The 27,814-nt window shown below is 46.5% G+C and overlaps 1 protein-coding gene across 1 annotated transcript in view; it reads right to left on the reverse strand.

Moving 5' to 3' along the window:
* Window positions 1-1,470: 1,470 nt before the first annotated feature.
* The window catches only part of ZFP64 (ZFP64 zinc finger protein), a 79,907-nt gene continuing 53,563 nt past the window's right edge, over window positions 1,471-27,814 (reverse strand). The window contains exons 6-9 of the mRNA XM_035025422.1: window positions 13,934-14,083; window positions 13,640-13,702; window positions 5,191-5,442; window positions 1,471-2,391 (exon numbers count right to left, since the gene is read on the reverse strand). Coding sequence (XP_034881313.1) covers window positions 1,730-2,391; window positions 5,191-5,442; window positions 13,640-13,702; window positions 13,934-14,083 — 1,127 coding nt within the window. The 3' untranslated portion in view covers window positions 1,471-1,729. The remainder of the gene's footprint in view (window positions 2,392-5,190; window positions 5,443-13,639; window positions 13,703-13,933; window positions 14,084-27,814) is intronic.

The raw sequence follows: 27,814 nt of genomic DNA on the forward strand, positions 1-27,814 counted from the left end.
AGCCCTACAATGCCTCCAATATTTACAATGTGGTCTGGCACTCTTCGCGAACCTCTGCTCTATGGGGAATCCAAATTCACGGGTTATACCCAGGGTGGACCTCAGACCCCTGAAGTCCATACAACTGGGGAAAAAAAAATACCTTTTAAAAAGGCTTTCCTGTTTATCTGAAGAGCTGTGATACGAAAATGAAGAGCTGTGATACGAAAAGTTCAAGGAACGTTTATATGATTTCGATCTACGGGTTCCCACTTGAAAGGTCAACAGCCCTCTTGCTACTAGAACAGAAACACAGATAAGACTCATGACAAACAGAGGTGACAACAGAATCTGTACAATGCATGGGCATTCAGTCACGAGACACTCTCCTGGACAATCGAAAAGCAAAGCAATCCAAAGCAAGCAAAGATTAATTCTATCATGGGTCTCAGACATCATTTTCTCCTTACAGCAAAGAGATCCAACAGTGTATCATCATTCACCTGCTGCCACACTTAAATCAGGTATGTTCAAACAGAATTCATAATGAAATAAGCTAATACCTTCCATAAGTGAACTATTTATTCCCTTGTGTATAATCTATAAAAGTCTTCACGTCCTTTTTCTCCCAGTTTACCAAAAACGATGGATCTATTTAATCGGTTTTAAAAGCACCGATGTTTAACTTGATGAGGGCACATAAGAATTTGTATTAAACAAAAACTGTACTTGAAGATGCCAAACAACGAAACAACTCTGGATAAGTTATAGATCCATGGCATTCCAGAGCCTCCTAAGATTTGGCCAAAGTAAAATGTCCATCTACAAGAAGTTTGGATTTTCATTTGTTGGTTCGGCGAACACCAAGTGCTTATTGGGATGAAAGACCCTAAGCTCCGCCTGCCGCATGCATCACATGTCCCAGAACCAAGCCCGGGGCCCAAGTCTTTTCTCTAAGAAGTATGTAAATGCCCTTTCACAATGCACACGTGCGGGCTCAGCCAGTGTTAGCTTGATCTCTGGCGCCACCTACAGGTCAAGCTGCAGTTCACGTCACTGCAGCATTAATACCTCGAGAAATCTGGGTGCGCCCGAACGCATTACTGAACGGGGTGGGGATGGAGAACCCCACACCCTAACCAGTCTAATGGAAGAACGTAAAGAAAAACGGAGCGTCCCTCTTACGTCATTCTACAGCTGAGTCTGCCTTTTTATTATAAGACAATGATAAAAGGAACCACACGAATGCATAAGGCAAACACTCATCACCACCACCCAGGTTAAGAAATAGAACTTTCCCAGATGCCCAGGTCCTCCATGTAATGCACCCCCGCTGCCATCTTAGCCTCCCCCACTATACACATCAGTTTAGTTCTCCACGTGGTCTGAACAGTTTCATAATTCCATTGGAGGTGGATAAGTTTTAGGATCGGAATCCATCACGAAGCTATCCCGGTGGGATAGAGCGGTGCGCAGTGGACCCCCCCCCCCCCCCAACCTTGGAACGACTGGGTCGACTTGCGGAGCCGATGTTTGGAGGAAAGACAGCAACGTGGAGGGGCGTCTCCACGCTGTTGCTTTGGCGTCGGTTCTCACGCCAGTGACCCGCGGCCATGACCTTGAGGGCCTATAAAGTTGGAGCATCCGTCCCCGGAGCTGGTGACAAGTCTGGCTTGGCGGCCTCCACTCGGAGGGCGGGACCGCAGCATCTGTCTGGCGTTCGGACAGCCGACCACCGTCTGCGGCTCAACTAGAGGGTGCCCAGCTGCCCCGGGGCACCGCTTTCGGGCGGGAAGGTGACCAAGTCTGAGTTCTTGCTCTCGCTCTGGCCGTTGTGCTGCTTCTTGTGGCATCTCAGAGAGTCGTCCCTGACGAAGGAGGCTCCGCAGGTCTCGCAGCGGAAGGCCCGCTGGGTCACGATTTTGGCCACGTGCTGGGAGCTGCTCCCTCGGGGCCCTTCCTTGCCGGGCGGGGCCTGGTTCTCCGTTTTGGCCTCGTCCCTGTGCACCTTGTCAATGTGCTTGGCCAGGCTGCTGGGCCGCTTGGTGTCGAAGCTGCAGAAGTCACACTTGAACGGGCGGTCGGTGCAGTGCACTCGGCTGTGCACGCGCAGGGCCGCAGTGCTGGAGCACGAGTAGTTGCACTCGGGACACTTCTCGGGGTGGTCGGCCTGGTGCAGCCGGCTGTGCTCCAGGAGGTCGGCCCGGTCCCGGCCCTGGAAGGAGCAGTGCAGGCACTTGAACGTGTGCTTGATGCGGATGTGCGACTTGAGGTTCGCCTTCATCGTGCAGCGGACGTCACAGAACTCGCACTTGAAAGGCTTCTCCCCCGAGTGCACGATCATGTGCCTTTTCAAGTCCGAGCTGATTTTGAACTTGGCGCTACAGAGCCAGCACTGGAAGGGGGTGTCCCCTAGCAACGGAAGGTGTGTTTCCATTAGAGCAAGCAGGCAAAAGAACTCCCCCCTACCTACCCCCCCCAACATGCGTCAGAACACGTGGTGCAGAGAGAGTTGGGTCTTTGAACTCCAACGACGGGTAACTCCCTGACCCGGCCACTTACCATGTGCCTTAACTTCTTTTATCCTCACAACAATCTTATGAGTGGGTACTATTGCCCCCATTGAACAGATGGGATAATGGAGGCTTCGAGGTCAAATAGCAGGGATTTGAACTCAGGCACCAGGGCGTCCAAGTCCACACTCTTCATGAGGCCACTTTACTTTCCAATCTAGCTCTCATTTAATCTAACACCCCAAAACTGGGCATGGGAGAGGTGCAATTTATGTTACATCTGTGCCAAATCAAACTAGGACTTATTGCGGACTCTAATGTTTCAGCTGTATTACATCAATCGATTGGCTTGTATTACTAAAGTCTCATAGTTACACAACGAGACTGAATTATTTATAAAATTAATACAGGAATATGGCAGCAGGGGACAAATTCCTGAAAATCCATAGCCTCCTTTGTACTCTGGAGGCACTGCTAAGGATTTTTAGTGCTTCTGGAGGTTGCTACTTTAACGATTATCATCAGTTGAACATAAGCAGAGATGAGGATCTCACTTACCCTACACGTTCACCTTACCCACCCCCCAGCCTCTCCTCCATTGTTGGGTGTGTATTTTACCCCTCTGGCATTATCTTCTACATTGGGTAATAGCATCCTAACTTTTAGTCCATCAGCTTGAGAGGTTTCTTGAGGATTCCCTTGTCTTCACCATACTACCTCTTCCTACTTGTCAGGATTTTCACATTTAAGTTCAAGAACATTCGCATTCTGGCCAGTGAATTCCCATGCTTTAACTAGTTGTTTTCAGTGTTCGAATCAAACTGTAATTTATGACTGGGTATATGTCATTCACCGGGGCCAAATACTGCACCGGAATTCCGCCCACCTCCTTAGAGGGTCACTGTCACATCTGGGCCATTGGATAATGTTGTTAGCATTAAGGTCACACTGATTCTCTTTTCTTACATGCTCATTTTGGGTCACAGTTTAGCTTAATTCTTGACTGGACTATGCATTCAGGAAAAAAGAATCTTGCCATAATCTCAAAAGTAACCCAGTCCTTTAATTATGGAATATTTTAGATAAAATTTCTTGTGGATTTTGAGTTTCTGATTTACTGAATTTTCTTTTAAACCTTCAACATAGGAATCATCCTGATACTTCCCTTTACTGCAACCTCTGTTTGCTATATTCAAATATACATCAAATATGCCAAATTTTGTTTTCTCCCTGGAGAAGACTTTATCTTCCAGTAACTTCCACTAGCATGATGGCTGATAGTTTGATTTCTTGCCTAATTTTGTCTACTTTCTACCTGTATACTTCAGATAGTTTAGCTGGGTATAGAATTCTTCATTCAAAATCACTTCCCAACTTTGAGGGCATTATTCCACTATCCCCCTAGAAGCTAATACTACTGAGAAGTTTTTCTAGGTTTGACTCTGCCCATCCACTCTGTACTGCTTGGCATCTTGTGAATCCTTTCCACTCTCATGGCTCCTTAGAATTGGGAAATTCTTTCTCATTTGATTTTCTCACTTCTATTTTTTTTTTTCCTAGACCTAGTCAGTAACCAAACTTCCAATTTCTTATTCTTTCTCAGTTATCCAAATCAGTTTTTTTTTCTTTCTTCTAATGTCTGGGAAATTTCTTTGCCTTTGTAGTCAACAATTCCAGTTTTAATTCTTACTTTGTTCTCACTACATTTTCATAGAACTCTTCTTGGATAAAACATTTCTGCTAGTGGGTAGATACCAATTAGAATTGAAGAATTCTTGTCTGTGACCCAGGTACTCTGTTAACTCCAGGATTTGTTAGATTTGGGGCATTTTAGATCACTCATCTCTTGCCAATGATTCATAATCCATAGTTGACATTTAGTTTAGGAAGAACAGATTGGTTTAAGGATTAGATATAGGTGGTCATTGGTTTTACCTGCTACTGGGCAGTATGGACCATGTTGCCAATAGGCTTTAGCTTCTCCTCTGACTCTGTGGCCTTGGCAGTCTACATGCCAGTTCCAAGTCCAGAGCTCTCAGGGCAGTAAAACATTGGTTAGAAAGACTGGGAGGCAGCCATAGAGTTGGGAGCCATTTGTCTGCTGGACGAGTTTTTTTTTTTTTTTTAAACTTAGTTTCAGATGTCAGCATATTCTATCTGCTCGCCATCTTCCATGAATTCATTGAAAAGCCTCATTTTCTGAGGCCTTCTTATGAGCCTCCCAATCCCCACTTTTCTGTGCCATGATGAACTGGTTGATTCTATCTATTGTTATTCAATGGGGTCTCACAAAGGGAAGATAAAGCTCTTTGCCAAGTCTAATTTCCAGCACTAGAAGTCTGTGATTTGCAGTTCTAGTCAACTAATTTTGCAACGCATCTGAATTCAGCCATGCGATCAGTTTATGTGAAATGACTGAAACACCTAGTTTATACGCCAGACTTTTGAGAGACATCCCTTGCTTCCCTGCTGTAGTGGGTACTCATCCCCAGCTGTGGCCTATGTAATGGAGTTGGAAAAAACCCAGCTGTCAGACTTCCACGTTTTACTGAAAATTGCCATCCAAGTGAAAAACCACAGAGATTCCAATTCCTTTACTTTTGACCACCAAGTCCTCTTGGTTGCTTGTGTTTTGGCGAGGTGAAGGTTAAGAAACTGGACAACAGGTAAGGCACAGGTCTCTGGGCCAGGGACCTACCTGTGTGGGACCGCAGGTGGACGGTGAGCTGGCTCGAGTTGCGGCTGGCGTACGGGCAGAGCTGACACTTGTAGGGCCGCTCGTCCGAGTGGATCCGCAGGTGCTTCTTGAGGCTGCTGCTGTCCACGGCGGCGTAGTCACAGAGGTGACACTTGTGGGGCTTTACGCTGGTGTGGCAGCGCATGTGCATGGTCAGGTTGTCCTTCCGGCTGAAGCACTTGTCGCAGAACTCACACTTGTGGGGTTTGTCTCCTTCAAACACATAAGGAAGATTTGAGGGTTTAAGGGTTTCTCTATTAAGGTGACCGCAGAGAGATCTCACCAAGACGGTAGCCTGGGCCTAGGGTCTGCCTCTTCGTCTGTCCCAGCGTTCAGACAGGAAGACGCTGAAGTACGTAGTTCAGCATGCTGGGAAACGAGAAGGTGTGCTAGGCGTGGATGGCTCACAAGTTTTAAAGAACCCTAAGGAACAGGCAAGATCAGGTTGAAGGAGAAAAATCATAGACCAAACTCTGTTTGGGGAAAAAGGGAGTGGTCATAGAAGTATTCAAGATCAGGTGTAGGGACCTTGGAACAGCTTTCATGGCTCATACTGAATGGTCTGCTGGCCTCCTCCTCCACTTGTGCCAAACCATAGCAGCAATGGTGTCTACCCCAGGCTGTTAGAAAATGAGGGCGCTTACACCACAGAAACAGTGCAAAGGCCTCAAGTAGTTAGAAATAATCTGGAGAACAAGACCCCATGGCCAGAGCGTTTCCTCCAGTGTTCCATCCCTCCCCTACAACCACTCCAGACTGATCATTTACAAATAAAAAAATCTACCCAATAACCAAATGCTTCGGGGAAAGCCAGAACCCAGGAAGACACACCCAACTCAAGAAGTTGAGGTTCTAAGAGCAAATAGTTTTCATTTCCGTAATAATTCCGATTCTCCTAGGTCTCTCAAGACTCCAAGTTCATGAGTGGAAAAGATGTTAAAAAAAGCACTTCGAAGATGGAGCTCCAGAATCTCCCAGAAGGCTGCCCGAAAGGACAAGAGGGAAAGTGCAAGACATGAAAGCCAGTTCTAGATGGTCCAGGACGAAACAAATAGTTATTTCTCAACACTAACGACAGTCCCAGGTCTTAAGATGGCTTATCTGGAGGCAGGGTGATAGTTTCAGAAGCCCAAGGAGCTCTTACAGCTTTCAGAAAGAAATGCTCAGATCAGCATGTAACTCCTCAGACAATGGGAGCAGTGTCTGCAAAGTTCTATGGAAATTATTTAAATAGAGTCCTATACTTGAACTAGCATTCAGTAGGAAGAGAAAATAAGGCCAGATGATGACTCAGAGTATCACACTTGAACTGTGTACCTAAGAAAAAAGGAAGTGGATAAGATGTGGATTCTAATAAAATGGAAAGTATTGCTTCCAAACCACAAGAGAACCATACAAAAAGGCAAAAGAACACAAGTCAAACTACATAGAAGTAAAAACAGGTTAAGTTTCCCTGTTAAAAGTTTTAACACATTTTAAAAATCAGCTTAATGCTCCTAAGGTACATAAGTATTTTAGGAAAATGCTAGAAGATAGGAGTATCAAATATTGGGCAAAACAGAAATCTTGGTGAAAGCCGCTAAAAAAAATTCATACTGAAAAGATAAAACCAAATAGATGTGACTCAAACTTATGAATCTGACATGGTTTCCCAGAAGGTTTTTCAAAAGTCAGGGCATATTTTAAAACAATTTTTAAGAATCAAAATCCGATTACAAACTCCCTAGAGACGGGCAGGGAAAGCTCTGTCAAAACCTATAGCCTAGCCCTGTTTTCAGAAGGATGTTTGTAGACAAGTTCATTTTTAACGAACGGCTGGAAGTGAACTATGCAATTCGATGAACTAGAAGAAATCAAGATATACAGCAGTTAATCCATATAAACAAAAATGGTCAAGAAGGGAGGTTTGCTCAAGATACCAATACCCCAGGGTCTTCAAGCTCAGCATCACTGCCTTTTTGGCCAAGTAATCCTTTGCTGTAGGCTGTCCTAAGCAGCATCTCTCACCACTTCCCACTAGATGCCAGCAGCACCTCCATCCCTAGTTTTAAGGTCAAAAAGGTCTTCTGATTGTCCAATGTCCCCAGGGCTGGGGGGGCGGCGGGAGGGGGGGTTGGCGCGAGACTACCTGGTTGAGAACCATCCCAACACACTGGAAAAGAGAAAGGGGACTGCAGATTAAGTCCATCATGGCTTAAGTAGAACTTTACCCTAATAAATTAAGACTTGATAAAACGGATAATGATTTAGGAATATATCAAATTACAAAGCCTGAACCAGGAGAAAACTGATCAATGACAGAGTTGCTAGGTCAGAGATGAACCCCAAGGTGAACTATGTACCGTTTGACTATTCACTAGTGGTGCCCTGCCCAGGAGAATTCCGCCTCCTAGTTCGTGATCACAGGCTTGGGACTGTGACTCGTTCTGCCCAAAGAGATAGGATCGAAACGGAGGGATCACGCTCAGGCAAATGCTTTTAAGAGCCAGGGTGGTTCACCACATGTTTCTCTTACTCAGATGACCTGTAACGTTACAGATCAGGGTGTTTTTTTTTTTTTTTTTTTTAAAGATTTTTATTTGACAGTGTGTGTGTGTGGGTGGGTGCAAAAGCAGGGGGAGTGGCAGGCAGGAGAGGGAGAAGCAGGCTTCCCACTGAGCAGGGAGCCCGATGTGGGGTTTGATCTCAGGATCCTAGGATCATGACCTGAGCCCAAGGCAGACACTTAACCAGTTGAACCACCCAGGCACACCCACCCTTTTTTTATAGAAGATTTTGAGACTGTGTGAGCATGGGGGGTGGGGGGGTGGGGGGGTGGGTGGGGGAGAAGGGCAGAGGGAGAAGCAGGCTCCTGGGTGAGCAGGATCCCTCATGCTGGCCCGATCCCAGAACCCTACGATCATGACCTGAGCCAAAGGCAGATGCTTAACCGACTGAGCCACCCAAGCACCAGCCTCCGCCAGATCAGGGGGTTAAAATAGGGCTTGTGGATAAGATTTAGGAGGTCCAAGACCTTGTATGAGAAACTACTACATTTTTATTTCTACTACCTGTAACTGGAATTTAGCATTTCTACCCATTATGCAATCAACAAACCCAATAATGGTACCAGAGACCCTGGTCAACAGACAGGAGCCATGCTCATACCATATTATGCTTGTTGCATTTCTGAAGGATTATTTATGCTCATCACTACTTCACAATTAAGAGGAGGATCTGGTAGCTGGTCTGTCAAACTCAAGGTTTTCTTAGTGTTCCTGCACATACTAATCATCTGGGGGCTGAGGAGGGGCTCATTAAAATGGGTTTCCCCCCAAGCTTTGGGATGTAATTGACGTGACATTAAGGTATACAGTGTGATGATTTGATATAAGTGTATATTGAAAAAGGATTACCACCCTAAGGTTAACACCTTCACCTCAGAAAATTACCGTTTCTTCGTGGTGAGACCATTTAAAGTCTACTCAATATATTAAGAGTTGCTAACTGAACAGTCGCCACGCTGTACATTAGCTTCCTAGAACTCCATCTTCGAACTGGAAGTTGGTACCCTTTAACCAACATTTCCCATTTCTCAAGTTAAACTTACAGAGTAAAATGTAGTTTGTGTCAGCGTGCCCAGGTTGGTCCGGAGATTCAGGGTTTCTAACAAGCTCCCAGCTGAGGCTGACACACCTGGTCTTTACCACACTTAAGGGGGGGGCTATGTATTAAAATACCACACGTTTAACACTGATCAAACAGGTACAGAAATACTGAAATTTAATTTAAAAACCTTCTGGGAAGGGTCCATAAGCTTCACAAAATTGCCAGGTGTCCATGGCAGGAAAAAAAAAAAAAAGGTCACGACTGCCTTTATCTGGCATGTTCCAGACAGAGGCCAGGCCGCTCCACGGGCCGGTTCCCAGACAGAAGACAGCACAAGGCGCAGAGGGGTGACTGACTCTGGGGGACACTGGGAGGGACTGAGCGGTCTTCATTTGTCCTGGAGATGGACACTGTCCTCACAACCTAATCTACACTCTCTCCATCCACTGAGAAAGTCAGAAGCGGAGAGCATCGTGGGCATGTTCTATTAAGTCTTCCAGAAACAGTGTTTCCACTGTTTATAGCACAGGGAAAGAAAAAATGCCCCCACTCATTTCATGACCAATTAACCCTGATTCCAGTACTAAAATAGGATAAAAAAATAGAAATATTGTAAGTCAATCTCCTTTACTAAGCTAAATGCTACATGAGCATCTTAAAACATTTACAATTCAACTATTATTTCTGATTAAAAATTTTTATCCAGGATAAACTGGCATTTGGGGTATAAAGAGGAAATGTAACTTTAGAATGAAGTTAATAAACCCCAAAATCAAGGCCTTGTTCTCCAGGAGGTCTCTAATGTGAGCACACCCAGCTTTCTAGTTCACTCTCCCGCGGATAAGCCTGCAGCAAGCCCCCATTCCCGGCACAGAGGCCCTTCTCTGAGCCGCTATGTCCGCCGCGCCTCCCTCCCCTGCATTAGCCTGTCCTGTCAAACTCCACCTCCACGGTTCTCAGAGTGCAGTGCCTGGGGGTCCCCGAGTCTCTTCCAGTCGAGTCTGCAGCCAGAAGTATCTTCATCCTACTACGAAGATAGGACTTTTCCTTTTTCATGGTTGACCTTCACTCTGCTGTGGGAGCACCTGGGCAGAACTGCAGGTGCCTGAGCACGGATTGCCAGCCACCGCCCCCCCATCCCCCTCCCGCCGGAAGGTGATTCCTCCCAGCCGTGCCCTCCCAGGGAACCCAGTGCCAGTTTCACTTAGGAATAGCCTTCCCAGCAGCAAAACCTATTATATTAAATCTCTCCTTGCTGACAACTTTTTAAACACCGTGTAATGAAACGGGAAGTATGCAGACCAAAGTACACGGTCTTGAGAACAGGCTCTTGCTGGGGGGTAGGAGGGGGCTGCATTGTGAGGTGCAGACGTCAGTTTCACTCGAAAGAACAGACCCACTGTGGTTTTTTCAAATTTGGGATTTGACGAATAGGTTCTTCAGAATGAACTACGTGAGCCTGTCATTTCAAGAAAGATAATCAACAATGCTGCAGTGGTAACATCCCAGCTCTAACCTCAAAGTTAGGATTTCGGAACATCTATCCCCTACCCTGGGCATGCAGCTTCCTGGTTCTTAGATTTTTCTGATGAGATTGGGAATATTAACAAGTGATTTTTTTTTTCTATTATAAAATGGGTCAGTGTTTAGAAGGATTATGAAAGGCGATAAATCAGTATTTTCCAAGTAGCCAATGCAGGATAGGTGTTTAAAAAAAAAAATCAAGCATGAGTAAGACATTCAAAAAGTAAATAGAACAATGGATTTTATCAGTTTGAGAAGTTTATGGGTATGGCTCCAGGTTCTATACAGCAACTGATCCTTAAGAAACCCTTGGGGTACCTGGGTGGCTCAGTTTGTGAAGCATCCGATTCTTGGTTTCAGCTCAGGTTGTTCTCTCATGGGAAGGAGTCCTGCATCCGGCTCTGCACTCACTGGGGAGTCTGCTTGAAGATTCTCTCCCTTTGCCCCTCCCCCCACTTGCACGCTCTTTCTCTAAATCTTTAAAACAGTTAAAGAAACTTCCCTCTGATGTGTTTTGGTAGAATATTAAAGATTATTGGAAAAGGCTATCAACAAAATATTCCATTTCCAACCACATGAGGCACCAGATTTTCTTCAGACACTTCAAAACACGGCAACGGACTATATGCAGGTGCGAGAATCCAGCTGACTTGAGATTTACGAGGGTATAGATAATACCACTGGTCACATTTTTGGGGGAAAAGTTATTGCTCATAAAAGTGTCAGTATAAGGAGTTTACAGGTTTTTTTTTTTTTTTTAATTTTAAGTAATCTCTCCACCCAGTGTGGGGCTCAAACTCACAATCCTGAGATTAAGAGTTGCACGCTCTACCACCCAAGCCAGCCGGCCACCCTGGCTTACTTTTAAGTGGATAAATATTTTAAAGTTTGGTTTTAATTTTTAGTGCAGTAACTATAAAAACAAACTTGGGGTGGGGGAAAGCTTCAATTCTTAGATATAAAAAGATCACAACAGTGTTTTGAGAACCACTGTTGAATCCATTAGGCAAAGCTCCAGCCTAAGCCTTAAAAGATCACCTGCACATAGCACCCTCCCCGCCTCTCACAGCTTGGTCAGGGACGCCCTTCAGCCCACACGTCCGTTTTCTTGTAAGTAGAACTTTTCTCTATAAGCTGGGCACGTGGCCAGAGTCAAGACTTTTCTCCCAGCCTTCATTTCCACAGCCTGGAGTGACCCATGTGACTACGTTCTGGCCCAACAGGAATGAACCCAAGTGACAGGTAACTTCTAATATATACCTTAAAGGGGGGGGGGGGGGGGGGGGGGGGGGGGGGGGGTGTCAGCCAGCTTAGACCATGCCAACATGGGCTACACACTTGGGATGTTAAAGCAACCACCTAAGAGCCCGAGTCCCCGAAACCATGGGGCTGTCTACCATACCTAACTTGGACTGTCGTAAGACAGAAATAGCTTGGTTTTAAGCCACCATTAGTTGGGTCTCACTATTAATCACAAGGGATCCTACTTCTGGGTCATGGCCTGAGAGATGCTGTAAGTCCCCCAGACTCCTCTCTTTCACCAGTTAAGATATTCAGAGAACTAGAGCATTTGCTTTGAACACAGAAATAGCCTAAGAATCTGCTAGAGAAGCCATCTATCTTGCCCCCGCTTCTGTTATCAAGGAGTCTGTCTGAACCCCACCAAGGACAGGGCCTTGCCTACTTTCTGTATCCCCATCATGCTCTGTATTATTCCAATAAAACATTATTAATCCACCCCCGACTATCTTTCTAGGTCTACCTTGGCACTATTCACATTTGGGGGTCTGGGAATTTTTTGTCGCAGAGCCTGACCTGTGGTCCTAGGAATTTGGGGGCACTTCTGGCCCCACCCACTAGGTGGCAGTAGCACTGCCCCAGCTGTGAGCGACCAACCGGCTTTAAAGTTGCCTTAGCCAGTCCTTTTGGTGGGGTCTCCTTTGTTCAGATGGCTTCTGCAATCTGCATGCTCCTCCTGCTGACCTCATCCCGGCAGCCCGGTCTTTCAAGGAGGATCAACATTCCCTTCACTAATAGACCTTTCATGACCTACCCTTTCCTGGCAAAAAGGACCCTTCATTCTCTTATTTGCACAGCACGATACCCATTTCTAGCTGAGACTACTAATTGCCCAGAAAGTGGTCCTCCTATCGGAGCTCCCGAGTTTAGTGGTTTCTGGAAACCACTTCCCAGCCCCCCTTGATGCCCGAGGTGGGTCATATCCCACCAGTCACCAGGGATGTTGCTGGGGGGTGGGGCAGGGCATGGCCCAAGGGAGGGATGCTGTGAGACCCTCCCCCGCTTCTGCTTGCCACTAGTTAACAGAGCAGTTGCCTTGTACCTGGAGATGAAGCTATAGGTTAAGGATGACAGAGCCATTCAACCAGCTGTGGAGTACTCCTTTAGTTGTATTCGAAACTTGATTATGTTTAAGCCACTTGGTTTGGTTTCTGTAAGAGCCAACAGACCAATATCTTAATTTTTATTTTATTATTTTTTTAAAGATTTTATTTGACAGAGAGCATAAGCAGGGGGAGCTGCAGGAAGAGGGGGAAGCAGGCTCCCGCTGAGCAGAGAGCCTGACGTGGGGCTCGATCCCAGGACCCTGGGATCATGATCTGAGCCAAAGGCAGATGCTTAACCGACTGAGCTACCCAGGTGCCCCCCTTATTTTTTTTTTTTTTACAGATTTTATTTTAGAGGGGAAGAGCATGTGTGCGTGAGGTGGAGGAGCGAGAGAGCGAGAGAGCGAGAGAGCGAGAATGGGGGTAGGGGGCTAAGGGAGAGGGAGAAGCAGACTCCCCATTGGGCAGGGAGCCCAACCCGGAGCTTGATCCCAGGACTCTGGGATCATGACCTGAGTCAAGGCAGACGCTTAACCGACGGAGCCACCCAGACGGCCACAACCTTATCTGAGGTTTACTAGGGCCACAAGGCCTCTTTGTAGCCCGTCCTCACCAACCTCTCCAACTAGCTCACCTCTTCCAAGCCTTTGCACCTGCTGTTCCCTCTGCTGGAATGTTCCTGGTCTTGTCTAGTTACTTAGCCACCTTTTATAGTTTAAGGCAAGAATCTTCTTCAGAAAGCCTTTCAGAAATAGCCTTGATCCCATCTACGACCGGTTCTTCCCGGACAGCCCCCCGCCCCATGACTTTTTAGGTCCCAGCCCACCCCACCAGACCATTTCATGAGGCAGAGACCGTTTCTGTCCTGCCCACCACTACGTGTCAGCACTTAAATTCTTATCCATTTCCTTCTTTTCAACATTAAAGTTTCGCACAAACAAACGGACACCTACCCGTGTGGATTCTCAGATGGCGGTCCAAATCTTTCATGCCATGAACAGTTTTGAAGTGGCAACCTAGAAGAAAAAAAAATCCAGCTTTTCTTAAAATAGCGCCTCAAAAAGGAAGCTCCTATAAACCTGAAGTTCTGGGAAGCCCGGCCGAGCTCGGACGCCCCAGGATGCTTAGAACACACGGAATGTGCCTGCGCGGAGCGGGGCCAGGACTCAGCAGGTGAAACAGGCAGAGCTTGCCCGCCAGCGCCCGGTAAAGAGATGGGGCTCCGCGCGTTCAAGTTCATGTTTCACCTGGATAGCAACAGTTGAAGGTCCTTTCTCCAAGCGTCACCGTTTGTTCCTTGGACGCTGAGGGAAGTGCCAAGGCAGGGGCTTTCTGGGCATCACTGCTGTCCGTGGAGGGACACGTTGGTTTGGGAACATTATCTTCTAATTCTGAAGCTGAAATGGAGACAAAAAGTAGTGTTAATTTCTCGAAAACCACCAACATGGTAAGTCTTACAATATAAGCAGGATTGTTTTACCTCCCTTCATCACCTCTCCCAAAACAAAAAAAACAAGAAACAAAACAAAAACATTAAAAATGGAAAGCCACGTACACTTTGGCCTTACAGAAGTCCTTTCTTGAACTACTAACTTCCAGAAAATACAGGGGACAAGGGACGTGGAAACAGGACAGACTCAACTGGCAAGACCCAGGCTGCAAAACTTTGTAACGGGGGCTTCTCAAATGACCTACTGAAAACTTAGTTTGTAAAAGATTTTCCGATCCATCACAGGCTGCTATTTTTATAAAATATAATGCAAATTACAAATGAAATACGAAAAAAAAAAAAAAAGACCGAACATTAGAGATGAAAGAAGGCTGGTCCAGCAATGTCAAGCTATTTTTCAAAGCTTACTCGATTTCTGAATTTGTTTTGTCTCCATTCAGTAGGACACAGACCATATTTCAAGCACCGATGGTCTCCTGGACAAAATGCCACTGTTTCAGCAAATCACTTAAAGATGAAGGGGGAAAAAACCAGACTCAAAGATACGACTTGCAGTATCAGGAGGTTACTTGGATCCCAATTTAAACATATAGTAAGCCATTTAAGACCATGACAAGCATGAACGCTAAAGTGTTTTTTTTTTGGGGGGGTGTGAAGATGAAATTAAGAGTTTTTAAAGCGCATTCTCATAATTTAGGGATGGGTATTTACAAGTTGTATAGATATCGGATGCTCCGAAATACTTCAGGGCAGGGGAATAGCTGGACAGAAGAAACAAGCCTGGCCCTGTGTCATTAATTGTCGAAGCCCAGCTCCAGGTACATGGGAGTTCATGGCATCATGTTCTATTAGGGTAGAACCATGTGAAACTGATGTTTTTGTGGGCCAAAATCGTCAGATAGTTTCATGTGGTCCAATCTAATGTGGAGGTTTAAACATTTCTGTAACAAAACCCAAGCGTTCCCAAAAGATTATAAAGTGAGTTCTCTCCAAACAGATTTAAATCCGAGGAATAAAGAGGTGCTGTCAATGCCTGAAGTCTTAAAAAGACACTGATAAATTATGGGCCAAAGGCTGGGACTGTTTTCGCTCCAGGTAGAGAAAGTGGATTGTTTTCAGTGAGAGGTTTGTCAGGGTAAACCTCTTACCATGAGAAGCGAATGAACACATTGGTGTGGGCTTTAGCTCTTAGGCACAGGGCTTGCTTAGCTACTGACACTTAACCTTTCTGAGCCTCCGTTTACTCCTTTGAAAAAGGATCATGGACCTGCCGCAGAGCTGCAGGGTTAAGAGAACAATGTAAATTCTCAGTACATCACCCAGCCTGTGCTTGTAAACACAATTCAGGAATAAAGGATCGCAGAGGTCCCATCTGAATAGTGGTGGTGCTCAAAGCCCCTTAACAGGGTCTGAACAAGTGACCGAATCTTGTGACTCTCCACTAAGGGTAATTTTGCCCCCAGGGGTTATCTGGGAATGCTTGGGGATTATTTTATTTATTTGACAGAGAGAGACACAGCGAGAGAGGGAACACAAGCAGGGGGAGTGGGAGAGGGAGAAGCAGGCTCCCCGCAGAGCAGGGAGCCCGATGCAGGACTCGATCCCAGGACCCTGGGATCATGATCCAAGCTGAAGGCAGACGTTTAATGACTGAGCCACCCAGGCGCCCCTCTGGATAGTTTTTAAAGCCTCATTCTTTTTAAGGTACTTTTTTTTTTGAGAGAGAGAGAGAGAGAGGGGACGAGAGGGCGAGCAGTGAGGAGGGCAGAGGGAGAGAATCTTAAGCAAACTCAGGGCTGAGCACGGAGCCCCATGTGATCCTCGATCTCACAATCCTGCGATCATGACCTGAGCCGAAATCAAGAGTCGGACGGACGCTCAACCGACTGAGCCACCCAGGCACTTTTTTTTTTTTTAGGATTTTTATTTATTTGACAGAGAGAGACACAGCGAGAGAGGGAACACAAGCAGGGGGAGAGGGAGAAGCAGGCTTCCCGCGGAGCAGGGAGCCCGATGCGGGGCTCGATCCCAGGACCCCGGGATCACGACCTGAGCCAAAGGCAGACGCTTAACGACTGAGCCACCCAGGCGCCCCTTTGGGGATATTTTTGATGGTCATATGTGCACACACAGGTGACTGTGGTGGGTAGAGGCCAGGGATGTTGCTAAACATCCTACAACGTACAGGAGAGCCCCCACACCTGTATCTGAGTCACATGAATTGTGGGTTTTATTTTTTTATTTTTATTTTTTTTTTAAAGATTTTATTTGACAGAGAGAGACACAGCGAGAGAGGGAACATAAACAGGGGGAGTGGGAGAGGGAGAAGCAGGCTCCCCGCTGAGCAGGGAGCCCGATGCAGGGCTCGATCCCAGGACCCTGAGATCACGACCTGAGCCGAAGGCAGACGCTTAACGACTGAGCCACCCAGGCGCCCCGAATTGTGGGTTTTAAATGTAGCTTCCCAGGGCTCACCCCAGATAACCTGGGGTGAGGGTGGTTACGGGTAAATCCCAGGAACTTGCACTTTGAAGCCCTGCCCAGCGATTCCATCATATACTCCAAGCCCTTGCTACTTGAAGGGTGATCCCCAGAGCTCTAACATCAGCATAACATGGAAGCTTGTTAGAAATGCAGAACCTCAGGTCCCAGCCGACAGAATCAATCTGCACTTTAACAAGATCCCCAGGTGATTCCTGTGCACATTAAAAATAGGAGTAGCCCACCACTAAGACACTGCTTCTCAAACAGGTGCATTAGCATTACCTGGAGGGCTTGTTAAGGCTCAGGTGGCTTGGGCTCCACCTTTAGAAATTGATTCAGTGGATCTGGGGTAGAGCTGGTCATTTTTCATTTCTAACAAGTTCCAGATGATGATCTGGCAACCACACTTTTGTAACCTTCTCTGTGAGAACGGAAACTGGTTCAGAGATGCTGAAGGTTGCAGGGCTAGAAGTGTTCAGCTGATCAGAACCCCCACTGGCCAGATCTGAATGAAGCCCATCATTATGCTCCTCAGAGGAAAACCCAAAACCCTGCACTACTTAGCAATTCGTATTAAAGAAAACCATCAAACTCTTAAGGATTTTTAATCCCAGAGAAACCAAGAAAGATTGAAAAGTGAAATCTAAGTGAGAGGTTGTAAGGCACAGTGGTTTGGGGAGCTGACTGGAAAGCCAGGGCTAAGTTTCAAATTTTAGTTCTATCATTTATTAGCTGTGTGACCCCGGAGAAGTTACTCAACTTCCCTGTTCCTCAATTTCTACATCTAAAATGGGGATCATGGCTCTTCTCTCCTAGGTTTAGGTGAAGATTAAATCCTTTAGTATACGTAAGAGGACCTGGTACATAACACTATATAAACATTGATTTTGTTCATTGATGGGTACATGTGACCACCAGATTCTGCAAGGGAGGGAAATGCATTGTGCCATGAAAACTTGGAAACAGGCAGAAGAAATTGCTGTGTTAAAGCCAAAAAAGAAAAAAGGCTATCTAGGGGCACCTGGGTGGCTCAGTTGGTTAAGCATCTGCCTTCAGCTCAGGTCATGATCTCCCTGCTCAGGGAGGAATCTGCTTCTTCCTCTTCCTCTGCCCGTGCGCCCCCCCCCCCCCAAGTCTTAAAACAGATCTAATACTAGAAAGGGTCACCCAGGTAGAATGTGGAGTGGCATGAAGGGCCTCCCAAGGAGACTTCCTTACTTTTAAACATCCAGGAAACCAAGCCAGTCTGGAAGCCCACTCTCTCCTGAAAATGGTACAGCTGGGACAGAGACCCTTCTAGTCTGAAAGTGGGGGTGAGCCACATGATAGAACCCAATTTAGTACAGTGGGCATTTTAACTATGAAAAACCACTGTTCCTTTTATAAGGTTACCCTCAGGTATTTTTTTTTTTTTTTAAACTGGTCATGACTGAAGTCTACCAATTGACCGGCTCCATTTTATTTCTTCCAAAACCTATTTGAGTTGCAAAGCCATTTGCAAATTAATAGTGGCCCACCCCTGCTAACTGTGGGATGGGGGAAGCCTAAATGAACCTCAAAAAGGTGGGCCTTTGTTCAGCTGGACAGACCCAAAATGCAGGAGGAAAAACCACATCAGTTGGAAGGTTGCTTTTTCTCTACAGAGTGGCTGGCACTTAATTCTGATTGTGCCCTGCTCCCACAGGGGGCACCCCGAGTACCTCACAATGCAGAACACCCTAAGCCTTCTAAACAGAGGGCGTCTCCAAAGGAGGCATCTTCACAGCAGCTATGCAAGAACAAAAGGAGCCCCGGGCCCTCACGAAACAGCCAGGGATCATTCAGGTTACTGTCTTTTATAGTTGCTTTCCCCCAAGATTCAACACCCCCAATTACACTCTCCAGTTCCTCCTTTATGGAGGATCAGCAGGGGCCCTGCGGTTCCCCCCCCCCCCCCCCCCCCCCAGGAGACCCTCCCGTTGCAATCTGTGTCCATTATAGTCTTCGGGCACAAAGGTAGTTACGGTCTTTCGGTTAAAAGGTAGTTCCATCCAGCCCAATTTTAGTTTTAGGTACTATTATTTCCAAAGTAGCTTCGTTACACTTCTCCCCTCCACTACCCTCCTTGGGCGGGTGGTCATCAAAGCCCAGCAGACCGACCTGGCACTGCTGGAAGTCTGAGGCTTATTCGCAGAGACCCCCGAGATCCCCCAGCTCCCTTTCTGGGCCGAAGGAACGCAGGGGAGAGGGAGAAAAAAGTTCACTGGGAACTAGGAGGTTATCAGTTAACTGCGGCGGTGCAGTGGGAGGGGGGTGGAGAGGAGATCGAGTGGGAATTTAGGTTATCTTAATCTGAGGGCAAGATAATCAGAAGGGAAGCGCCTTAGAGATGCAGATTCCCAACCCCACCTCGCCCCAGAGATTCCAATGGGGGCGGTGCCTAAGGGTAGACTGAGGAATTTAGCGAGTTAGCAAAGCTGCCCACCTGCAGGCTCGTCAGAAACGGAGGCTCCACTGACCACAGGGTGAGAAATACTGCCCTGAGGACTTAGGGTAGTCCGGGGCCTCTGCGCGTCACCCGGACCCCCTCCACCAGCCACTTGGCGGCCAAGTCAGCCCGCAAAGTCCGGCCGTGGCAGTGGTTTGCTCGACACACCCTTCCCTCCAAAGCCTCATTTAAAGTAAAAGGGTCCTAAAATAAAAGGCAAAGTCCTTACTGGAGTCCCTAGGGCACCTATCATCTGTCCGACCTCATGTGCGCCCCCCCCGCCCCCCAACGCTGCAGCCTTGCTGACGTCCCCGGCCTCTGCACTTGCTGTTCCTTCTGCTTGGAATGCTCTCCCCCCAGGCATCTCCAAGCCTCTCACAACCTTCGCGTTTTTACTCGATGATACCCACCTCCGCGAGGCCCTCCCTGGACAACGCATTTGAAATGCCCCCTCCCCCTCCCATCTCTCCTTTCCCAGCTTCGTGAGGTCTGCTTCCGCCGCTCACCCCTAACGCACCTTACACCTCCCCATTCTGTCTCGAGGGCCGTCCTTCTCGACCCCACTCGGCCATAAACTGGAGAAGGACTAGGATCCCGTCCGCTTGTTCATCGCCGTTGCCCTCGCCATCACCTAGCTCCAGAGCCAGGCGGAATCTCAGACATCCCCCCTGGTCCCAGACGCGGGTCTCCCAGAACGCCCACCCTCCAGGCGCGCCACCCCGGGCCAGCACCAAGGAGGTCGGGGACCCGGGTGCCGGCGCGCCCCGAAGAGGGCCCTCCGAGCATCTTCCCAGCGTGTTTGGGAGAGGAACCGCGATTTACTAGCGCTTGGGGCGGCCGCATAGTTTACCGGCAGAGAGGGAATTCACAAGGAGGTGTAACTACAAAGGCGAAGGGCCGGGGCGCCGGGGTCCCAGCCCCAGCCCCAGCCCTCGCGTTGGAGGCTTCACCCCGCCCTTCCACGCCCGGAGCCCCGCACCCGCGCGGGTCCCGGGACAGTCCGAGAAGCTGCCGGCAGCCCCCAGACGGGGCGTCCGCCGCGCTACTCACCCGGACCCCCCGCCGTCCCCGGGCCAGCCGCGGCGAACTCGCGGCGCGCGGGCGGCGGCTCCTGGGAGTTGAGGTGCTGAGGCTTGGCCTGCTTGCGCCGCGACATGGCGAGAGGAGCGCGGCCCCCGGCGAGTCGCGGCGAGTGGCCTGCCTCCCACGACCGCTTCCCGGAGTTCGGAAATTACCCCCCCGCTTCCCCGGCTGGAGCGCGCACGTCCTGGCAGTCCTGCTCCGCAACCGAGCAGGACGATTTATCAAGAACCCTGACAGCTGATTGGCCCGGAGCCAAGACCTCGGGGGTCGGGGAAAGCGTAGTCCGCGCCCCTGCAGCCCACACCACCCGAGAGCTCGTTAGAAATGCAGACTCTCGGGCTCCACCCCAGACCCGCTGAATCAGAATCTGCATTTTAACAAGCTCCCCAGGTGATTCGCATGCACATTCAAGTTTGAGAAACCGTGTCTGCATTTTAACGAGATCCCCAGGTGATTCGTTTGCCCATTAAAATTTCAGAAGCACAGCTCTCCTCCAACTTTCATGTGCGCTCGAATCACTGGGGATCTCGTTAAAATGCAGATTCTGACTCGGTGGGTCTGGGGTGGGGCCTGAGCTTCGGTATTTCTAACGAGCTCCCAGGTGATGCCGCTGCGGCCGCACAGGCTGTGTTTTTAGATTCTGACTCAATTAGTCTGGGCGGAAACCTCGGCATTGGTTTTTTTTTTTTTCTTTAAGCTCCCCAGGTTATTCTGATGTGCAGCCAAGGTTGAGAAGAACGACCTCCAGCATCTTCGCATATAAAATTTAAATGAGCCCAGAGAGTCTCCGACTGCAGATGGACCGCTCTACTGAGGAGCCCATTAAAAATGCAGATTCCGAAAGTTTTGGCTTCAGGCGGCAGGGCCCAGTAATCTGTATTTCTATACGGCACCCCCCCCCCCCCCAAGCCCCACCCCATCCCTCGCGCGGTGACTCGGGCGCTCCAGGTCTAAGACCACACGCGCGGGAAGCCTCCGGGCCAACAGGGGCGTGGGCCCGCCCAGCAGGTGACTGGGGCGTGGTCGGGGGGGTGAGCTAATTGGCTTTCATGCTCAGACTGGCTGGAACCTTGATGAGACCCGGGGGAGGGGGGAAACCCCTCCTTGCACCAGGTGAACGACATCCAACAGGGAGCAAGGAAGCCACCTACATCCCTCAGGTGTTTACTTTCTACAAATTGGGGAATTGCTTAAGGCGGGGCTATGCCCAAAGCTTGCCCAAACCTGCGAATCACGTGGGGGCCCTTGCTAGAAAAGACCCAGGTTCGGCTCTAAATCCGTGGGGGCAGAGGCTTGGGCGTCCGTATATTTAATAGCGCCCTGCTGACAGTTGGCGCTGTGGCTTGGGCCGCCCCATGGGGTTCAACAGCCGCCTGTAACTCGCCTTTTGTGGGGTTACCGTTAGCAAATCCTAGGGCAGGGCCTGCAAGAAGACGAGTTTTACATTTCTCAAAAACTTGAGTTGTTTTTCTCCAACTTCCCGCTGATTTTCACATGGTGAATGGATTTTAGGGATGGTTGTGTAATGCCAGGTGATGTCACTCAAGGTTAATTTATTTATATATTTACTTACGACTTTTTAGAAAAATAATTCCTACCCCCCAACGTGGGGCTTGAACTCACCGCCCAGAGATCAAGAGTCGCAGGCTCTCCCCACTGAGCCCGCCAAGCGATCCAAGGTTAAATCTTAGAGCACTTTTTTTTTTTTAAACAACTTTTAAACTTTTCTCCAGGATGTGCATGTAGCTACATATATACAGAAAGCCATTTGAAAACCGATGTCTGTGCTTATGTTTATCGCGTCTCCTGGAAAGTCTCAGGAGGATACTGGATAAGCAGGCGGAGACAGTGGTTGCCTCTGGGGAAGCAAACCCAGCCAGAAGGATGGGAGATATCTGATACCCCTTTAGATTGCCTGAGGTGTGTACAGGTGTTTATATATTTAATATTTAGATAGGATTTTGTCAGCTCAGGTGCACACAATTGGATTAATCCTTGGTACATGACACCTGGTCATTACTGATCCATTGCTGGCTTATGGTTGTTTGGCTGCTTGTTTGTTCCCAGGCTTCTTAGGATATAATAAGTACCAGGGAACCCACCACTCAAAACTGAGAGCATAACCATAACCTACATCTCTCTGATACAGCCATCAACCTAAACCCCACATACTTCATTCCTTTGCCTTATCTTTTCAGCAAGCTCTTTTGCATCTACATGTAATCTTAAAAAACACAATTTTAATTTTTAAAGAACTTAAAAAGGGTATGTAATTTTCTAGGAATCCCCCTTCATTTATTGTATTGCTAAAGTCATCCAAATTGCTGTCACGGTCGTTCGTCTGACTGATGTGTAATATTCTATGGTGTGAAAATAGCACAGTTTATACATCTGCCCTCTTGTTGGGCACTTGGGTTGTATCGTCTTTCTGAATTGTGTGGGTATGATCTATGATCCTTCTAGAAAGTGTCAGAGGTTAAGTGAATGTACACATTTTTGGACTGTAGGTGACTGTTTAAGAGATTATGCCAAAATGGAGGCACCAATTTACATTTCCACCAGCAAAGTAAGAAATACTGTGGAGCCACATCCTTTCCTATACCCAGTATTATCAGGTGTCGAATTAATATACAATGATATTTCACTATGGTCTTGATTTGCATTTTCCCTGCATGTACGGTTTCAACAAAAAACAAAGCAAAGTTTATTTTTCACAAAAGGACAGCAACTGATTAAATTTGTTTCATTTTTTGGAGGCGTTGTAATACTCTTTAATACATCTGTTCAAAGTTATGGCTGTAAATTAAATTCATTACCACGTTTGGTTTTAATGGCTTGACTTCAAGGGTCGTAACCGAAAAATTGAAAAAAAAATATAGGGGCGCCTGGCTGGCTCAGTCGGTAGAGCATGCGCCTCTTGATCTACGGGCTGTGAGTTCAAGCCCCACGTTGGGCATAGAGCTTACTTAAAAAAAAATTACAATTATAACTCATAGATTAGAGATCTAAGTGAAAGCAGGGTATCATTCATTGGCTATGATAAGTCACAATTCTCCTCCAATCCCATTCACCAATTATACAAGTTGACTGTTTTTTGAAATCCAGCTTGTAAATTTTCATCTTCCCTGATAATCAACTTGGGGCTTTTGCCAATTAAACTGAAGAGGGCGCATCACTACATCTTTAACAGATGGATTTCAAACCCACCGTTTGGACAATGTTTAAACAAATCAGAAAATTCTATTGCTAAGTTTAAACACGCAGAATGAGGTGACACCTTTTCATCGTCCTTCAGCAACACAATCACAGAACACGGAAACCGTGGCCAAACATGCATTTCAAAATATTTTCACCACAGGATGTTTCTCTAGAAATGAGTTACTTTCTCATCTTCATCCTGATTTTTTTTTTTTAATGATTGTTAGGTAGTCCCCTTCAAGAGAAAGTCAAATTTTCAATGCTTGTCACTTTTTAAAGGAAAAATGGAAAATCTCTGTGATTTTGATAACTTAAGTCTTTTGCCAAGAGATAAACAGTGCACCTCTAAATTATACAAGATTCTCCTCATCCCTCTAGATCTCTTTATAAAGCATTATAAAGATTGAGAAGCAGTAAAATGTAAATAACATTACTCTAGAGCCAATGTGAGTTGGAATCCTGGCTTTGTGACCGTGTGGCCTTGGGAAAGCTGCTGTGCACTCCAGGTTTCTCATCAATAAAATGGCAATGCTAATATAACTAGGGCGGTTACAGGGATGAATAGATTTCTCTATGCAAAGGACAAAGTACAATGTCTAGTGGTGAGCCGTACTCCCTACGTGTTCACCATGACTATAATAACAGAGTAAATGTATTAGTTTACTATAATAGTTATCATGTATAATAGCTCACACTAATCCAGAATTGGTGGTTCCAATTAACTAGGCACAGATATTGTTGTCCATGGAAATAAATTGGAAGCAAACCAACCTGTGTTGACTTCACCCAACCCTTCTGAGTTGCAGATTTTCTATGCTTTCATACCAGTTTCAATATATGTGTATTATTTTTTTAGAGAGAGAGCATGAGGTGGGGGGGGGGTTGGGGAGGGGCGAGGGAGAGCAAGAATCTTAGGCAGGCTCCACGCTCAGTGCAGAGCCCGACATGGGGCTCGATCTCACAACCCTGAGCTCATGACCTGAGCAGAACTCAAGAGTTGGATGCTTAACTGACTGAGCCACCCAGGCACCCTAATATATGAATATTAAATGAGAAATGCAAAGGGACTCATTTAATACTGCTCAAGTAATTGCTTTCTTTTTTTTTTTTTTTAAGATTTTATTTATTTGACAGAGAGAGATACAGCGAGAGAGGGGACACAAGCAGGGGGAGTGGGAGAGGGAGAAGCAGGCTTCCCGCGGAGCAGGGAGCCCGATGCGGGGCTCGATCCCAGGACCCCGGGATCACGACCTGAGCCGAAGGCAGACGCTTAACGACTGAGCCACCCAGGCGCCCCAAGTAATTGCTTTCTTAAGAGAAAAAGGCATTGCTCATCTGACTTCTGTCCTTTCCACTACCTTTCTCCACTATGGATATAGGAATGAATGAATGAATAAATGTTTATCCAGGTATAAATGATTCCCAAAGAGGGTGTAAAGGCAGACAGGAGCAAATCTGACTTCTTTCTCTGCCAGGAATTTATTTGTTCAACTGATAATTTTTTGAGCTCACACTATTGCCTGGCTCTGTTCTAGGTGTGGGGTACAGAGTGATATGCAAGACAAACAAGACCCAGCAGGGCAGCCAGAGAATGAATGAATGAATGAATGAATGAGTGCATGAGGTCATTTCAGATAAGGATGAGTGCCACAGTCAAGATGACATGGGGTGGCGTGAACCAAGAGTGACTGGGTGGTATGGGGGAGGGTAGCTGAGTTTGGCTAGAAGTGACCTTTGGGCTAAAACCTGATGTAATAGGCAGCCATGGGAAGAACCAGAGAGAGAGCATTTCTGAGGGAGGTAACAAGCAAAGGTTCTAAGAAGATCAGCTTTGGCACGTTTGAAGCAAAGTAAGAAGCATCAGTGACTAGTTTGTTCCCAGAAAAAAAAATATGTCTTGTAAAAAGTTGAAAAAAAAGTCTGAGCTCACTTATGATGAAAGAAATGCAAGTTAAAATAACTTGAAATACCATTTTTATCTTGTCTGAACAGGGAAGATTAAATGCACACATATTAGCAAAGGTGCACATACGTCATGATCCAGCTATTCCTCCCCCACGCTGCACTTCTCACACTTACTGCTCATGAGAATCACTTGGGGACCTGGTTAAATGCAGATTCTGACTCCAGTGTGTCTCAGAATTTAACACGAGTGCAGATCACCTGGGGACCTTGTTAAGGAGCGGATTGTGATTTCAGTGCTTCTCAGACCTTAATGTGCAGAAGAATGATCTGGTGATGTTGTTAAAAGCAGATTCTGGGCAACCAACCTGTGAAGAGGTATTCAGCCTCACTAGTTATGAAGGAATGAATATTAAATAACCATAAATTCCTCTCTTTTTTCTCCCTATCAGATCAATAAAAATCAAGAATGCTGGTAACATCTACCGTTAGCAAGAGCACCGGGAGTTTGGTCTTCTAATGCATTGCTGGTGAGAGCGTGAATGTTTATCACCGCTTCGGAGAGCAGTTTGGCAATAAAGTGCCAGTGATCTATCAATTCTGCTTTCCATCTATTCTCCAGAGAAATGTCTGCCCATGCACACAAGGGAGCGTGTCCAAGGATGTTTGTGGCAACACCACCGTCATAGTAAAAAAAAAAAAAGCCATTGAGAAATAACCTAACTGCCCAACAACAGGGGACTGGCTAGGTTAAACTAAGGTTTAGCCATACCACGGATTACCAGGCAGCAAATAAAAGTAGTCACCAGATTTATGAACACACACATGGCTAGAGTTCCAGATACACTGTGCTGAAGAAAAAGCAAGTTCCACACAGATAGAATTAAACATCTATTCAAATCCATATATGCTTTCAATGGAAAGTAAAAGGTACTGGAAGGGTACACACTGGCTATGTGTTAAGCAAGATGGTGGCCGGGTAGTAGCTTGAGGGAGGAAGGACTGGAGAGCCTGTGTTCCGTGTCTGTTTAAGAAGACGTGATCCCTTGGGGCGCCTGGGTGGCTCAGTCGTTAAGCGTCTGCCTTCGGCTCAGGTCATGATCCCAGGGTCCTGGGATCGAGCCCCACATCGAGCTGCCTGCTCAGCGGGAAGCCTGCTTCTCCCTCTCCCCCTGCTTGTGTTCCCTCTCTCGCTGTGTCTCTCTCTGTCAAATAAATAAATAAAATCTTTAAAAAAAAAAAAAAAAGAAGACGTGATCCCTTCAGGGTCCTGGGATCGAGCCCCGCATCGGGCTCCCTGCTCACTGGGGAGCCTGCTTCTCCATCTGCCTCTGCCCCTCCACTCCCCACTCTGCTCATGCTCTCTCTCTCAAATAAATGACATTTTAAAAAAACTAAAAAAAAAAAAAGACATGATCCTTAGTAATATCTCCTTTTAAAAAAAATAGGGAATGGATTACCACACTGCTTGACCGTGAAAAAGTTAGAGTTAAAAAGCAATAGTTAAAATAATTAACTAAATTATGGTTCTGTCATACAATGGAATATGTTCTGTATGACCATAATGGAGAATGATGTATTTCCTTGTGCACTGATATGCAATCTTCTTCAAGATATGTTAAGTGAAATATTCAAAGGACAGAACAGTATACAAATTATGCTACTGTGTGTGTATGTGTTTTACATACATACATACATACACACAATAGCATAGTAAAAACATAATATATAACAGCATCTCTCTATTAAATTTAACACACAGACATACAGACACATGTGAGTGCAGATGAGACAGGGGAACTGGTAACATGAATTATTCCTGGGGACAGAACAACAGTTGTCTGAACGACATCTTGATATACACTTTTTGGCAATCTCTTAAGTTAAAAATCTCTTAAGTTAAAAAATTTTAAATCATAAAATCTGGCACACTCACAAGAGTGTATAAAACACAAGTGTGCAATTTATGGACTAAAACAAACACCGCTGCAGCCACCAACAACTTAAGGTCTAGAACATTCTTAGAACCAAAGCAACTCTTCACATGTTCCCATCCATTAGCTTCTCCTGCCTTCTGCCACCCTCTTCCGCTAGCTCCAATTTTGTGTAATTCTTATTTAAAAATAGTTTGTCACTGTGCATCAATGATGCTTCAGTTAAAAAAAAAAAACAGTGGTTTTGTCACCTAAATAATGGTGTTTAGTTTTGCGGCTTTTGGAACTGCATGGCTAATATTCCTTCCATTGCTTCTTTAAGTTTACGAGATGCGCCGTGGAGTTGCAGGCAGCTGCGCTGGATTTTCTTTTCTTTCTTTTTTTTTTTTTTAAAGGTCCAACTTCTATTTATTAATTTATTAATTTATCAATTAATTAATTAATTAATTAACTTATTTAAAGACTTTCAGAGAGAGAGCGTGCACGCACGTGCGTAGGAGTTGGGGGGAGGGGCAGAGGGAGAAGCAGGCTCCACCCTGAGCAAAGAGCCTGATGCCGGGCTCGATCCCAGGACTCTGGGATCATGATCTGAGCCGAAGGCAGAGGCTTT

This window comes from Mirounga leonina, unplaced genomic scaffold (genome assembly GCF_011800145.1).
Source record: "Mirounga leonina isolate KUSES-001 unplaced genomic scaffold, KU_Mleo_1.0 Mir_195, whole genome shotgun sequence".
NCBI classification, from domain to species: Eukaryota; Metazoa; Chordata; class Mammalia; order Carnivora; family Phocidae; genus Mirounga; species Mirounga leonina.